This window comes from Phoca vitulina, unplaced genomic scaffold (assembly GCF_004348235.1).
Source record: "Phoca vitulina isolate PV1807 unplaced genomic scaffold, GSC_HSeal_1.0 scaffold3, whole genome shotgun sequence".
In the NCBI taxonomy this organism is placed as follows: domain Eukaryota; kingdom Metazoa; phylum Chordata; class Mammalia; order Carnivora; family Phocidae; genus Phoca; species Phoca vitulina.
This window is the reverse complement of record NW_022589706.1, coordinates 61,887,987-61,904,829: the sequence shown is the minus strand read 5'-3', so window position 1 is coordinate 61,904,829 and position 16,843 is coordinate 61,887,987. Positions and strand designations below refer to the sequence as shown.

Sequence of the window (16,843 nt, the reverse complement as noted above, 5' to 3'; positions counted from 1 at the left end):
TCATGTATTTCACCCATCCCCCAACCCACCTCCCCTCTGGTACCATGTGTTTGTTCTCTACTAAGTTAAGAGTCTGTTTCTTGGTTTGTCTCTCTCTCTTCTTTTCCTTTGTTTGTTTTGTTTCTTAAATTCTACATCTGAGTGAAATTATGTAGTATTTGTCTTTCTCTGACTGACTTATTTCACTTAACATTATACTCTCTAGCTCTGTCCCTGTTGTTGCAAATGGCAAGATTTCATTCTTTTTTATGGCTGAGTAATATTCCATTTTGTGTGTGTGTGTGTGTGTGTGTGTGTGTGTGTGTGTGTGTGTGTGTATACCACTTCTTCTTTATCCATTCATTTATCAATGGACCCTTCGGCCGCTTTCATAATATGGCTATTTTAAATAATGCAGCAATAAACATATTTTTTGTTTATTGGGGTGCACATATCCTTCTGAATTAGTGTTTTCGTATTCTTTGGGTAAATACCCAGTAGCATAGCACTTATTTCTTGAAAGAGCCCAAAACTACCTGATGCCTGGTCAAAAGTCAAGAACAGAGTAAAGAGTCTTGCCTACATATGTATTATGTAATATGTGTAATAATGTAATACATAATAAGTGTATTATGTAACACATAACATTAAGATAGGATTCCTCCTCCCTATCTCCCCACCTGAACCATTTCCCTATTTCCAATGCATTTCCTGGAACTCTTCCTTTTCTGTCCCATGTTTATATTGTTTACACTGTTTACAGAGCCTGGGGGTAACAATAAATAATGTCCCACTGAATTCACTTTATTGTGCCTTTTTGTCATGAATATAATTGATAGGGTCTCCAGGGCTTTCATCATTCCAGAGACAGGTGACCAAAATAGGGCAGTCAGCTCTCCTCTGAGGACTTCTGGATAATCCTTCATCCTACACCCTAATAACCCACCTGGTTATTGTGTGTGTGTGTGTGACTGCTGGAACTTATGAGTCCTTATTCTAAGGACATTTCCTGCTTTCTCTGACACCCTCTGGCTCACTTACTGGCTCCAAGTAGCCACTTTCTTACAAACTCAGAGAAATACATATTTATAGGGTATATATAAACATAAACTTTTTTTTAAGATTTTATATTTATTTGAGAGAGAGAGAGCACGAGCAGGGTGGAGGGGCAGAGGGAGAGGGAAAAGCAGGCTCCCCACTGGGCAGGGAAGCTCGACCTGGGACTCGATCCCAGGACCCTGAGATCACTACAGGAGCTGAAGGCAGACATTTAACTGACTGAGCCACCCAGGCACCCCATAAACTTTTTTTTCTCAAGATTTATTTATTTTAGAGAGAGTGAGTGGGTGGAGAGGCAGAAAGAGAGGAAGAGAAGCAGACTCTGGCACTGAGCCCAGAGCCCGATGTGGGGCTCCATCCCACAACCCTGAGATCATAACCTGAGCTGAAACCAAGAGTCAGGTGCTTAACCTACTGAGCCACGCAAGCAGCCTTAGACATAAACTTAATAGAAGAGAATGTAAGCTTACTGCTGCTTAGCTGAATGCTTGGCCCATGGTAGGCACCCAATAAATATTTGAATGACTAGACAAATAGACAAATATGTGAAAGCACCTTGAAGAACAGCGTGTACAATACAGGTTAACGTCCTTCTTTCCAGACTCTAGCACATATTTGCTTTTAGTTTTTCCTTGTTTTAGACTATAGCTTGAGAACCAAAAAATTTAAACTAAAATTTAAATTTAGTAAGTCTAACCCAATATCTCAAAACAATATAGTTTATGTGAACTATTTACACAGTCTAAAGGGAACAAAAAATGCTTAAGAAATTACCCCCAGTAAGGGATTTCTACGTTAAGAAAATCTTAATTTTCTGTACAGTTGAGTAAAAAGATTATTATTTTCTGAAGATGCCCTGAAATCAGCCTGTTGTCTTACGAGTGTTTCTAGTTGTTGACCAGTTGTTGACCTTGTGTGAGTCCCTAAAAGCCCAGTGCCATTAGAGAAAATCAACCCAAAGGCCACATGGAAATGATACCACTTTATAATTATTAAATGATCCACATGAACTGTCCTAATTTGAAGATTATTATTTATTTTTTTAAAGATTTTATTTATTTATTCATCTATTTATTTATTTATTTATTTGATGGGGGAGGGGCAGAGGGAGAGGGAGAGAGAATCTCAGACTCTGTGCTGAGAGTGGAGCCAGACATGGGCTCAATCTCACAAGTGTGAGATCACTACTGTGAGATCATGATCTGAGCCGAAACCAAGAGTCAGATGCTTAACCAACTGCACCACCCGAGCACCCCTGCAAATTTTTATTTTTAATTCATTATCATCACATAATTTGTGAGTCACCAAATCTGTGTGACACAGTGGGAAAACTCTGGACTTGGAATCAGAAGGCCAGGTCTAAATCTGCTTGACAAGGTTATTGTGAAGATTAAATGAAGTACTACTACTAGTAAAAACATCTGTTGAACACCTACTTCATATTGTATATGGAGCTAGATGTGTTACATATATTAAGTAAGTTCTCAAAAAAACCATTGTGAAATATGCAGCATTATTCCCACATTACAGACGAGGAAATGGGGGCTCTGGGAGGTGGAAAAAGTGGCCAGCTTTCCACAACCTTTCAAGATGCGGTGCTAGGATGCATGTAAAGGGCTCTCGCTAGGATGTATGTAAGCTGGAACTTGCCATAAGAATGTAGGGTGTCTAATTGCAAAGTGTCTCTGAAAGAAAGGATCATTTCTATTAATATCGCTTCTCTTGCAGAATGGATCAAACCAACTTAGATCCAGGAGCCAGAAACTCATCTAATCTCAACCACAGACCATCACGTGTGCAAGTTGCTTTTCTTCGCTTCCTCATTTATGTTTTCCCAGTTTCCATATTAGTAACTTATCTGTGGACTGCACTGCCCACATCTCAGGATGTCACGAGGACTCACTGTTTAGAAAACTTGCAAAGATCCACTTTTCAAATCACCCAAATATTCCAAAGAAATTGTTGTGAGTTTTGCTCTTTGAGGTTGCATTTGGGTCAATGTCATGGCAAAGGCAGAGAAAGAGCCTAGGCGTCTGCTTTTCCACCTCCGTGTCTACCACCATATAGTCTCCTGGTGACTTGGTGTTTATGTATGATTTTTTTTCTTATGTATTGTTTCCGGATATAAACTTGATTCAGGTTGCAAAATAGTAACTGATACACACACACAAACTCCAAACTGTCACCTTCCTCAGCTAGCTATATAGTTAACTTTTAAGTTGCCTGAGAATAGACAGATCTATGCAAATTAGATATACATTTCAAAACAATCCATTCTTTTTTTCTTTTTTTTTTTTTGACAGAAAGAGACAGCGAGAGAGGGAACACAAGCAGGGGGAGTGGGAAAGGGAGAAGCAGGCTTCCCTCTGAGCAGGGAGCCCGATGCGGGGCTCGATCCCAGGACCCTGAGATCATGACCTGAGCTGAAGGCAAACACTTAACTGACTGAGCCACCCAGGCACCCCAACAATCCATTATTTACCTATTTTTTTTATTATGTTATGTTAATCACCATACAGTACATCATTAGTTTTTGATGTAGTGTTCCATGATTCATTGTTTGCGTATAACACCCAGTGCTCCGTTCAGTACGTGCCCTCTTTAATACCCATCACCAGGCTAACCCATCCCCCCACCACCTCCCCTCTAGAACCCTCAGTTTGTTTCTCAGAGTCCATAGTCTCTCATGGTTCGTCTTATTTACCTATTTTTTTAAGTAAGCTTTACACTCAACGTGGGGCTTGAACTCACGACCTTGAGATTGAGTCACATGCTCTATGGACTGAGCCAACCACGTGTCCCCAGTCCATTTTTTTTTTAATTTTTATTATTTATTTATTTATTTATTTGAGAGAGAGAATGAGAGACAGCACGAGAGGGAAGAGGGTCAGAGGGAGAAGCAGACCCCCCGCTGAGCAGGGAGCCCGATGTGGGACTCTATCCCGGGACTCCAGGATCATGACCTGAGCCGAAGGCAGTCGCTTAACCAACTGAGCCACCCAGGCGCCCCATCCCCCATCCATTTTTATGTATTGTTTTATAGGTGGTGCAATCTCAGTAGAAAATCCTAAGGGTCTTGGTGTCATTTGTTTAGTCAACAAATACTTATTGGATGGCCACTAAGTGCCAAGCAGGATGCCATGAACTTTAATGAGTGCACTAGACAAGACAAAGGCCATCTCTGCATTCATGGAGTTTGTAATCTAGCAGGTGAGGCCAACGTGGGAGCAATAATCACAATACTAGCAGATGTGCCAAGTTCTAGCCAGGTCAGGATGCAGTGAGAACGCATCATGGAGACTCTCAGCTGCCTGGCGTTCCAAGCACAGCTTCTTTGAGGAAGTTATATTTCAGCTGAGACAGGCTACCATCTGCCCGGGGTTGTGTAACTGTCTTCACATCCCAACTGTGACACTTGGACATGTTAATGTCTTAGAGCCTGAGTCCTCCTGTGTCAACTGAGCATAATACACACTTGGCAGGGAGGTGGAAATACGAGAGAATACAAGGAAAGCATCTCCTAGGGCATCAGGCATATAGAGTGAGCCCTAAGTGCGTGGTGCTTTTCACAATTATCTATCAATGTAAGGCATCAAGGGAAAACTGAAGGAGATTGCCCAACAGCTAAAGATAAATTTACAGAGGAGAAATTTGGCGAAGACTCCAAATTCGAGAGATAGTCACCATCCCAAACTCAGGCTTGGCGTCCTGAATTTCAGGTGCTGGAGCACCTGATACTTTAAGGCTCTGCCAAGTGCTGTTTTCATGATAAGCTGGTAGGAATTTTTGAAGGTTGATCTCTTTCTAGCTGTGGGTGAGCCAACGCCCAGGTCCGATTTCTCAGGTAAAAGTAAGACGTCTGGGAAACAGCTCTCTGGTCAGAGGACACACGGTTAATCAAGAGACAAGCAAGCGTTTATAAGCCAGATGAGGCGGGGAGCGATGAATGCCCAGCTGGAGGTTCTAGTTGAGCGTCAGAAGACCCGGCGCCACCCAGGTGAGGCCTGGAGTGGGAACCGTGCGCAAGGACCTTGTGCTCTGGGGTCGGGATGCCCAGGGCAGGTCCGCGGGCGCTCCCTCTCCAGGGCTCCTGGGCACTTGGCTCCTGGCCAGGTCCGCACCCTCCGGGTGGGTGTGGGTGATTCCGTAAGTGGGCGTGACCGGCCCCGAGGGGAAAGCGTGCAAGGAAGAGGGAGCGAGCGGGGGAGGCGGGGCGGCGGGAAGAGGGAGCAGTGGGAGGGATGCAGGGCAGGAGTGGGAGGGATGCAGGGCGCAGTGGGAGGGGTGAGGAGCGAGGGAGAAAAGGGCGCTGTGACGGGGCGGGAGGAAGTGCGCGAGTTCTCAGCTCCGGCTGCGAGGCGGCTGGCGGGTGGGCCAGCCAGGTGAGCCCGAGATGCCGCTGCGCTGGAAGCCGGGGCTGCCGCTGCTGCTGCTCCTGGGGCCGCTCGGTCCCTTCTTCCCGGGCGCCCGGGCGGGACCCGCGCAGGCCGAGGACGCGGTGGAGCTCCGCTTCTCCACCGAGCGGCCGGTGCACCTGGTGAGTCCCGCGTTCCTGTCCTTCACCATCGACGCCAACCTGGCCACCGACCCGCGGTTCCTCACCTTCCTGGGGTAAGCGCCGGCCGGCCTGTCCCTGTGTCCTGCCTTCCTGACATCCACGCCCGGGGGCGACCTTTATCTCCCTCCGTCTCTCGGTCTCTGTCTCTCTCTTGCCCTCCCTCCCTCTCCCGAGGCAGCCGCCCCCAAACCGCTCTTTCCCGCCTTCATTCATTCAGCAAGTGTGGCCTGAGCGCCAACTAAGGGCCAGGTATTACGGGGAAATTTGGAAAAGAAATTTCCCACCGACCCCAGAAACATGCCTGGAGGAGGGGACCCAGGCAAGTGCGCTGGAGGGCTATGAGCCCTTGAATTTGCAGCACAGTATAGAACAGTAAGATCGTGGACCAGGCTTACCGCTCTTAAACTCTGTTAGGAAGGTTAAAAAAAAAAAAAGTTAGAAAAGATCTCAAAGGAAAATAAGTGTGTGTGTGTATAAAATATAATTTTATATATTTTTAAATAAACTTTTAAAGAGCAGTTTTAGGTTCACAGCAAAGTTAAGCACAAGGTAGAGATTTCCAGTATTAGACTATTTTTTTTTTAATCTAAATATTAAATAAATGAGACTTAGGAGACCATTGCAGTGACTTACAGAGCCTGAATAAAAAGATATTTTTCCAACACGAGGCTGCAAAATCAGCCGTAATTTTTTTTTCTCGCCTGAGAGAGACAAACTGGTGCTTGTTCACTGGCCGTTGCCCCATGAGTGCAGGCTGATCCCAGGACAGGGAGCTGCAGGGACAGTCCCGGGTCACCTAGGCCACTTATCTAGGTCATGAGAGCCTCCAGAGATGGCCACACCTCAACCAGTCCAAACAGCTGGGAATCTCCTCATTCCCAGACACCTACATGTTCTCCTGCCTACGCCCATGCTGTCAGCTGCTATTGCTAATTTTGGTCATGTATTCTGTAAAGAAAAGCAGGTAGCCTAATGGTGAAGAGACTGGCAGTCAGACCACCCTGGCTTGATTCCCAGCTCCGCCAAAGATGGGTGGCTTGGTTGTTATAGGAGGTTGGCAACTCCAAGCCTCCATTCCTTCACCTGTAGCATAGAACTTCTAAACAGTTTGTAGGACTGTTATGAGGATTTCATGAGATAATAAATAAGTAGGGAGCAAGTGTTTGACACAGAGTGTTCAAAATTTAAGCTCATTGCTTCTTCCTGGAAAATGATGAGTATTTACTAACCGTTCACCAGTTCTCTGTGTGTCTCTTTTGATCATAGCTAGCCTCCATCTTTCCCTTTGGCAGGGGAGGGAGAATTGCCTGGTGCAGAGGAAGCCCCACTTTTTGCCCTTCCTCTTGGGGCTAGGAAGCTGATATCACACAGCAGGTGGTTGGGAGAGACGGAAAGATGACTCTGGAGAAACTCTGAACTGTGGGCTCAGTATCTGAGGACCCCGGGCCTAGCTTCGGAGGTGGGGTGGGGGCATGGGAGGGGAAGAGACAGTGTGAGGTGCCCTGCTGAAAACAGAGGCACTAACTGAACCGCTTACTGAAATGTGAGAACGCCAGGCCTTTTCTGATGCTGAGGCTACCATGTGCCCCGCCCTTCCCCAAGGAAGGCATCTGGGGATTCTTCCTGGAGAAACAGATCCAAAAGAAAAAACCTACAGCACAACTTTGGGGATCCAGGCCTGAACACCCTGCGGTGGAGCTAACCAGTTGGCTAGCACCACCCTCATCCTCCCCACCCCCAACACACACAGAACTTCCGGTCTGCAATTCAGCAGGGGTGATACTTTGTCTCTTCATTTCCCCTATCTCTTTCTTCCCCGCTGGCCCCCACCTTTTGGTTAAAGGCGGGAGGATAATGAAACCAAAAGAGTATAGTGTGCAATAGATAAAAGTATTTCTTTGGTTTACAGAACTCAGTGTATCCCTCTTCATATGGGCTTCTCTCCTGGGCTGGCTCCTGACCACTCCAGTCCACTCCCTTGGCAAAGGCTGTCTTCAATGCCTGCTCCCCAGGGGCTTCTGCAGCACTTCCAGCTATTCCCAGCTGCGACTTACAAGACGGACGCTCGAATAGGCAGGAGCTTCCTCTCGCTGTCTGCTAAGACCTGGCTTCTGATTTAGGGTCTTTGAGAGTCCACCTCCCCAGGACGGTTAGCACAGTGCCCCAAGGGATCTGCCCATCTCAGATGGCAACACTAAGCTTAATACCTGTGAGATGGGTGTTGTTCTCTTCCAGTTCCTCAAAAGTGAAGATGCTAAGGCAAAGATGGCAAGAGCTGAGCAGATGAAAGCTGAAGGAACAGGGAGAGGGTAATAGAAATAGCTGGTGCTATCCGAGCCTTCGGCATGTCAGGTCCTCTTCCTAGCATCTCCTGGTTTTGATCCATTTAGTCCTTACTACAAGACTATGAGGGCAGGACTATTATTATCTCCATTTAAAAAAAAAAAAATGAAGAAGGATGCCCAGGTGGCTCAGTAGGTTAAGCGTCTGCCTTCGGCTCAGGTCATGATCCTGGGATTCCGGGGTTCTGGGATTGAGTCCCGCATCGGGATCCTGGCTCAGCGGGGATCCTGCCTCTCCCTCTGTCTGCCACTCCCCTGCTTGTGCTCTCTCTCTCTCTCTGACAAATAAATAAAATCTTTAAAAAAAATTTAAAAAATTTTAATTTAAAAAATGAAGAGTGAGGTTTAGGGAGACTCAGTAAATGACCCCTAGTCAACCAGCTGTTCATGAAGTTGCAGAGTCTGAGCCCAGATACTAATTGCAGGTACAAGAGTGCACAAAAATAAAGTAAGCAGTATATAGATATAGATTCTTTATTTAAATTCAATTTAGTTAACATACAGTGTATTATTAGTTTCAGGGGTAGAATTCAGTGATTCATCAGTTGCATACAACACCCAGTGCTCATTACACCATGTGCCCTCCTTACTGCCCATCACCCAGTTACGCCATCCCCCCACGCACCTCCCCTCCAGCAACCCTCAGTTTGTTTCCTAGAGTTCAGTGTCTTTTATGATGTGCTTCCCTATTTTCATCTTATTTTATTTTTCCTTCCCTTCCCCTATGTTCATCTGTTTTGTTTCTTAAAAGCAGTTTATATCTTTTAAAGGCAGTAGGGTAGGGTATAGAGGAAAAAGAATGCCCAGAAACAAATTGAGAAGACTGATGTAATGAAAAGAAGGACTGACCTGAGAGTGGGAGAATCAGGGCCCAGACCTCAGAGCTTCAACAGAGGCCTGAGCACATTTAATCAGGTGGCATTGTTCTGGTTTCCCACGATGGCAAACAGATGTGGTTTTTCTTTTTTTTCACATTTGTAATTAGAGAACGTAGAGTACACAGAACTTAAATGCCAGTGGTAGAACATTCTAGAATTGGAAAGAAGCATCTTTTCAGTGTGTCTTCTTCCCAGAGGTAACTAATCAACAACGCAATCAAAAATTTCCTATGCCTGACTATGTGCAGAGCTCCGAAGAGGCACTGACCCTCAGAGATGGGGGAGGGGGGCCGAGCCCAGCACTGCTCAGTAGGAATGTCATGTGAGCTTCCTGTGCCAGCTACATATGCAATTTAAAATTTCCTAGTAGCCATGTTAAAAAATGGTAAAAGAGGGGCGCCTGGGTGGTTCAATCAGTTAAGCATCCTGACTCTTCTTTTTTTTTTTTTTAAGGTTTTATTTATTTATTTGACAGAGAGAGACACAGTGAGAGAGGGAACACAAGCAGGGGGAGTGGGAGAGGGAGAAGCAGGCTTCCCGCTGAGCAGGGAGCCTGATGGGGGGCTCGATCCCAGGACCCTGGGATCATGACCTGAGCCGAAGGCAGACGCTTAACGACTGAGCCACCCAGGCATCCCGTGAGCATGTGACTCTTGATTTTGGCTCCGGTCATCATCTCAGGGTCATGCCATGGAGCTGCCTCTGGCTCCGCACTGGGCATGGAGCCTGCTTAAGATTCTCTCTTTCCCTCTCCCTCTTGCCCCCACCCCCTGCTCATGCTCTCTCTCTCTTAAAAAAAAAAAAAAAAAAAAAGGAAAGTAAAAGAAACAGGTGAAGTTGATTTTAATATATTTCATTTAACACAAAATATCCGAAGTATTATCATTTCAACATGTAATCAATATAAAAATATTAATGAGATATTTTACATTTTTTTCAAACCAGGTCTTCAAAATCTGGTGTATATTTTATACTCATAGCACATCTCAATTCAGTCTAGCCACATTTCCAGTCCTAGCCACATGTGGCTAGTGGTTACCTTCTCTGCAGTGAGGTCCACACTTCAAACAAGACACACAGGGAGGCTGGGTGGCTCAGTTGGTTAAGTGTCTGCCTTTGGCTCAGGTCATGATCCCAGGGTCCTGGGATCGAGCCCCACGTCGGGCTCCCTGGTCAGCGGGGAGTCTGCTTCTCCCTCTGCCTCTCCCCACCCCCGTGTCCCCCGCTCGTCGTGCTCGTGTGCACGCGCGCTCTCTCTCAAATAAATAAATAAAATCTTAAAAAAAAAAAGACACACACACAAGCAGGATTCTCTAATACAAGGTAAAAAAAGTAGAGTGCAGAGTCAGTGCTAGAGACCCTAAGTACTCCAGAGCAGACAAGCTGGTATTAACAGCAACAGCAGTAAGTCTGCAGTTGTGCTTTTTCTTTTCTTTTCTCTTTTCTTTTCTTTTTTTAAGATTTTATTTATTTATTTGAGAGAGAGAGTGCATAAGCAGGGGGAGCGGCAGAGGCAGAGGGAGAAGCAGGCTCCCCGCTGAGCAAGGAGCCCGATGTGGGGCTCCATCCCAGGACCCCAGGATCATGACCTGAGCCAAAGGCAGACGTTTAACCGACTGAGCCACCCAGGTAACCCATGCTTACTTTTCTTACGGGTTTGCTTATTTTTTTTCAGCAACGTTCATTCCTTTTTGCCAATTCGATAAATAGTTATTAATAATGACTTTCCATAATCAGATCCCTGCATTGTCATGGACAAAATTGCTTTTCATATTCAGAAAATCACTTCTAATCAATGTCAAGTGCACGTTTTGAAAACCAATATTGGAAATAACCTCAGGCCCTCTACGTGCCTATTGCTGAGAGAATAACCACAGCCAGAGAAACAGAGAACTGAGAACAATTACGAGCCATAGACTCACATGCTTTGACCCCTGAGAAGCACTGTCTCCCTGATTAAGTGCTCCTCGTTCCCTTCCCTCCCAAATCTTTCACAGTGCTCCCTGGAGCCCTTTGCATGGCCCGCCCTCCCTAAAACTTGGCTCTTCTCTGAAGACCCAAGTGCAGAAGTGGACATGGCTGCCTGAGGGAGCCCTTGGGAGTAGAAGCTGTGCTTTCTACAATACTGCAGCCCTTTTCCCATTTGCCAACACAGCCTCTCAGTGATCGCCCACCACTTTGAATGTAGTTCAAATCCCTGCTGGCTTGTTACCTTGGGCAATAGCCTCCTTTTGTTCAGGTTCCTTGTCTGTAAAAAGAGGATAATAACCTACCTCACTGGGTCGTTTTGGGATTGAGTGAAATAATGTATGCAAAGTGTCTAAAACACTTGAGTTTGCACGAACCCAACGCATGCTAGAGATGACTGTCATGACTCCAGTATGAGGTTCACTGTCTCCATGTCTGGCCCTCATCCTATGCTCCCCATCCCTGCACTGTGCTTTGCTCTTACTCACGTCTCCTTATTGATTAAAGATTGGTGTTAGGGATACCTGGATGGCTCAGTCGGTTAAGCATCTGCCTTCGGCTCAGGTCATGGTCTGTGGGTCCTGGGATCTAGTCTTGCATTGGGCTCCTTGCTCAGCCAGGAGCCTGTTTCTCCCTCTGCCTGCTGCTCCCCCTGCTTGGGCTCTCCCTCTCTCCCTCTCTCTCTCTGACAAATAAATAAAATCTTAAAAAATAAAAAAATAAAGATTGGTGTTGATCTCACAGTTTTCTCTCCACTCCCATGTCCCACCATCATCCTAGATGACTTCAGGTCCTCTTGAATAAACTGTCTCTCAATTTCTTCACATCCACACTTTACAGTCCTCTTCTCTTGGTGTCCAATTGGAACTGGGTTGTACCATCTTATGAACTGTGTGCATCTCTTCCCAGCCCCGCATTCACTGACATCAAAACCGCCATCTTGAAATCAGCCCCCGTGGGTGTTTGCACCATGGACATCGGCAAATGTGAAAAAACAGGGCACTTGTTTTTAGGGAGCCAGCTTACTAGCACACACGGCTTCACCCCATTCCAGCCACCTAATGCCATGGCCATGCCTTGACTCTTTTTATCACTAAGAACCTTTTAACATCTGAAATCTTAAGTGAAAGTCTCCCGTTCTTGGACGACACTCCTTACCCCCTTAAACTTTCACTCTGTGGATCCACCACAACCATCTGTTAGGTCCCTCCACTGAACAGCCTTTTCCTGTCTCTGCTTCTTCCACGGCTCACTTGGGCTTCTTGGTTTACCACACAAGTCGTTCTTGTGATAACATCCCCCAAACTCCTGCCCTGCTGTTCTTCCTGCTAAACCCAAACCTAGCTCAGTCCAGCTGTAGTTTCCTTCTTCGGAATCTATAAGGTGGCCGTAAAGTCTGGGAACGAGAACTATTACCTAATTATGAATTGTAGTGTGTATTAATAAGCCACTTTTATGTATTTGCCTCTACCTCCCGTCTCAGTGGTTGCCCTGAATAGCGGGCTGTGAGCTCTTGGGGCTCAGGGGAAGGGCCCAGCACATGGGTTGCACTATACATTCTTGGCCTCCAGACTTACTTGGCCCTAGTGCCACCCCTTACCTCTTCATCTCCCTGCCTCTCTCATCTTCCACTTCCTTAAAGCTCCGATCCTACCTCCACCTCACCACTCTGAGGCTATGACCACGTTTCTTTTTCCCAAAGAAAATGAAGTCACTGGACAAGAACTTCCTTTTCTTCTAACCACCAAACCTGCACACATACCATGGCCACGTCTAGCTTTCTTTCTCTCTCCTCAGGCCAGTAGCGCCTCTCTCCTCTCTTTCTCCTGCTGCCTCCCCAAGGACTTTGCTCTGTCAGTCATCTCTTCTCTCCCTTGTCTTTAACCTCCCTTTTGACTGGGTCCTTCCTCACAGCGTGGAAACATCCTCAGGTCTTTCCCATCTCAAACGTGCTCTTCCCTCTCTCTCTCCTCCCCTTGGCGGCCTTCCTTACTGCCCACTTCTTCCTTGATCCACTCTCACGATGTCCCTATCGTTGTGTCATAAAATCCATCTCTCCAACATCACCAGTGACCTTTTATTACAAAATCCAATGAACACCTTTCTGTTTGTATCTTATTTGGTGTCCATCATGGGTTGAATTCCTGGGTATTGCCCCCACAATTCATACACTGAAGTTGTAACCCCTATACCTCAGCGTGTGAGCTTATTTGGAAATAGTGCCATTGCAGATACAATTAGTTAACGACTAGTTGGAGTGAGGGGCACCTGGGTGGCTCAGTCGTTAAGCGTCTGCCTTCAGCTCAGGTCATGGTCCCAGGATCCTGGGATCAAGCCCCACATCGGGCTCCCTGCTCAGCGGGAAGCCTGCTTCTCCCTCTCCCACTCCCCCTGCTTGTGTTCCCTCTCTCGCTGTGTCTCTCTCTGTCAAATAAATACATAAAATCTTAAAAAAAAAAAAAAAGAACTAGTTGTAGTGGAATGGAGGGGGCCCTAATCCATTCTGACTGATGTCCTTACAGAAAGAGGAAATGTGGAGACAGATATGCACACAGGGAGAAGGCTGTGTGGAGACTGGAGTTGCAGCGGTGCTTCCTGGGCTGCAGGGAACCACCAGAAGCTGGGAGGGAACCTGGAACGGATCCTTCCCCGGTCACTGCAGAGGGAGCACGGCCTTGCCGGACCCCTTGATTTCAGATTTCTAGCCTCCACACCCAGAAGAGAGTAAATTTCCATGTTTAAGGCCCTGGTCTGTGGTACTTCGATTCTGGAGTCTCTTGGAAGCATTTGGCGAGGTTGACAATGGAACCTTCTCATCCTTTCAGGTCTATGTTGCTTCCGTTTCTGCGGGTTCCCCCACCTCTTTAACACTTCTCCTCTTTCTCTAGCTTGTCTTAATGTTTGATGTTCCTCAGACTTCTGACTTGGGCCTTCTTTTCACATAATCTCCTGAGTGGTCTCACTGGCTTCCATGGCTTGAATTCATGCCCTATGGGATTTATGGGTTGTTGGTTTTTTGTGGGGTTTTTTTCTTTTTTTCTTTTTTTTTCTGATTTCTGTGGTATAAATATTCCCACCGCAGCTGATTTCAAACTGCCAACGGTTTAACAACTTGTTCTCAAAATATAACAACTGGCTCTCACACCTGATAGGAGCCGGTACAAGCTGGCTCCCGCACACCTCCGATTTGGTGTCAGAGATAAGCAGCTTATTTTTACACGGAAGGTAAAATAAAAATACCTGCAGACTTTGCTTTCCCCTCACAAACTGCTCCGGAAGTGAAATATCTGCAGCTGCTTTGACGTGGGGCTTTTTGGTTTATTTCCATATCACTGTGGTGCTGGTAGATACCCCCCCAACCACCACCTTTTTTTTCCCCTCCCCCGGATATGATAGAAATAGTATACCTTTGATCAGTTTTATTTTTATGACATGTTTTGCAGCTGTTTAAAATCTGGTTTTTGTCAGAGGGCATCGATATCGTATTCTCAAAACAAGAAAATGTTCCCTGGCAAAGGAGGCAAATAAAACGATCTTTACTACCAATACTTTTGAAACACGTGATTTCCTTTACTTGGCAGGAGCCATAGCATTGGGTTTTAATTGCGTTCAGAAAACAATCTTTCTCTGGCCCCACTTGCCTTTTCGTCAGGGTGGACTCACTTGTTCATTCACTTAACAAATATTTATTGAGCCCCAGCTGTGTGCCCGGCACTTGTCTAGGTGCTGAGGAGATTCTGATGAGCCAGCCAGGTGAGAGCTTACATGGCGTGGAGGGGAGATAGACAGTAAACCAAGCCAATAAGAAGGAAGCTGATTTCAGAGAATGGTGAAGGATTTGAAGAAAGTCAAAGCAGGGTAATGTGACTGAGAGTGACCTGAGGTAGTATAGTCACTATCTCTGGGAGGTAGGCTCGGGACTTGGGCATCTGACCTAGGCTGTGCGCAGATATGTATCTTGAGGTATCTTGAGCTCCTTCTCCATGGTGCTAGTTTTCCTTCTGTTTGTCAGAGAGCACCAGTCTCTGGTACCAGCTACACAAAAAATCTAAAGGAGCTTCCTCTATCATCAAACACAGTCAAAATGCCAAGGGCTGGAATCAATGCCTGACCAAAGGCAGGGGGACAGAGCCAGCCTGAAGTGACTCTGAGGAAGCTCCTTGTATTAGTTGTGGGGCCGTGTGTCTGCACCCGTGGCCTGGGGGTTACCAGTCACTGACGTTTAAACCGAGGACTCTCCATTCTGCATTTCACCTGGATGTGTCCCTCAGCTTGTCCATTACACATGGCCAAGGGCCAGATGGAAATATGTTTTTTGGTGTTGCTTTAACATTTCCAATTCTACAAAACTGAGCCTCTCCCCCCTGCCCTCATCCCCATCTCCAGTCTATCACCTATTCTTCGTCTCAGCAAATATTACCATCTTCCAAGATGCTTCCCAGGGGGTAATCCTTGACTCTTCTGTAATATCCAATTAAACACGAAATCCAGTATTTCTACCTCCACAGGTGTCTTGAATTTACCCACCTCTCTCCATCCCCAGGGCTGTTACCCTATCTCAGCCTATCACTTCCTGTTTATGTTAATGTGACCACAGTCTTGGTCCTTCTATTCAGTTATTTACACTGCAGCCTGAGATTCTCTTCTAAAATAGAAGTCTGGTGAGGCCTTTTCACTCCTCTAAATCCTTGCATAGCTCTAAACTGCCCTCATACAAAGTTGGATTCCAGGACATGGTGGCTCCCAGTCCCTCCATGGTGCGGCCATTAGCCTCTATAGTCCACCCTCTCCCTGCCCCCAGTCTGTAGGCTCTAACCACATCTGTTAGGTCTTCACTGGTGCCATATTCTCTCCTACCTCTGCCTTTGCGGACATTTCCCTACACCTAGAACGCTTCCTTCAATCCCACCTCAGTATCTTTGACCTGGATAAGATTTATTCCTTTTGAATGTCAAACAGTGAAGCTATTTCCCCCAAAACCCTCTAACCACACCCTACCCCCAGCCCAGAGTTTGGGTTAGGATCCCCATTGTGTGTTCTCATAGCACTGTTTTGGAATTGCCTATATACCTGTTTAAATACATGTGTATGCACTTGGGGCACCTGGGTGGCTCTGTCGGTTAAGTGTCCAACTCTTGATTTCAGCTCAGGTCATGATCTCAGGGTCATGGGATCGAACACTCCTCCCTCCCCAATCCAGGCCCCGTGCTGAGCAGGGAGTCTGCTTGGGATTCTCTCTCCTTCTGCCCCTTCCCCGCTTGTGCAAGCTCTCTGTCTCTCTCTCTCCCTCAAATAAATAAATAATAAATCCTTAAATATATATGTATAAATATATATATATATATATATGCAAGATTGTAAATTATATGAGAACAGCAGCTCTCTCTGTCTTGTTTCCTATTGTATCCCCTGCAACTAGCATAATGCCTGGCAGAGTGGGCCTGCCGTGAATATTTATTGATTAACGGATGGCTATGTCTCCCTTCCTAAATTTTGGTTTCTTTGTTTATCCTTAAAAAATAAAACCACCTTGTATAAATTAAAATGTCATATGCTCATTATGGAACACTTATAAAATACAGAAGAGAGTCTACCATCCATCTCAGTACATAGAATGACCCCTGTTATCACCTTGTATATATATATTATTTTCATTGTTGAAATCACACTATGTCTGCAGCTTCTTTTAATTATGGTAAAAGATACCAAACATAAAACTTACCATTTAACCGTTTTAAGTGTGTAGTGTAGTTCAGTGGCATTAAGTATACTCACACTGCAACCATCACCACCACCCATCTTGGAACTTTCTCATCTTCCCAAAAGGAAACTCTGCCCATCAAACAACAGCGCTCTCTTGCCCTCCCTACCGCTTATTTTTGTTTGGGTTTGTAGCAAAGTGGAAGTGGCTTTCTTCTGAATCCTTACTTAGTTCAAGTTAGCATCTCCCTTTATTTTCAAGTGGTTGTGAGGATTTCGCAGCACAGGCCGTCCTTCCTGGCGTTCTTTGGTGCTGCCCGGTGTTTCAGTTAACGCTGAATCCCAGGCCGATAACATTT

At 45.9% G+C, this 16,843-nt stretch overlaps 1 protein-coding gene across 1 annotated transcript in view; it reads left to right on the top strand.

The window, feature by feature from the left end:
- Window positions 1-5,340: 5,340 nt before the first annotated feature.
- The window catches only part of HPSE (heparanase), a 36,269-nt gene continuing 24,766 nt past the window's right edge, over window positions 5,341-16,843 (top strand). The window contains exon 1 of the mRNA XM_032400692.1: window positions 5,341-5,649. Within this exon, the coding sequence (XP_032256583.1) occupies window positions 5,432-5,649 (218 nt within the window). The 5' untranslated portion in view covers window positions 5,341-5,431. The remainder of the gene's footprint in view (window positions 5,650-16,843) is intronic.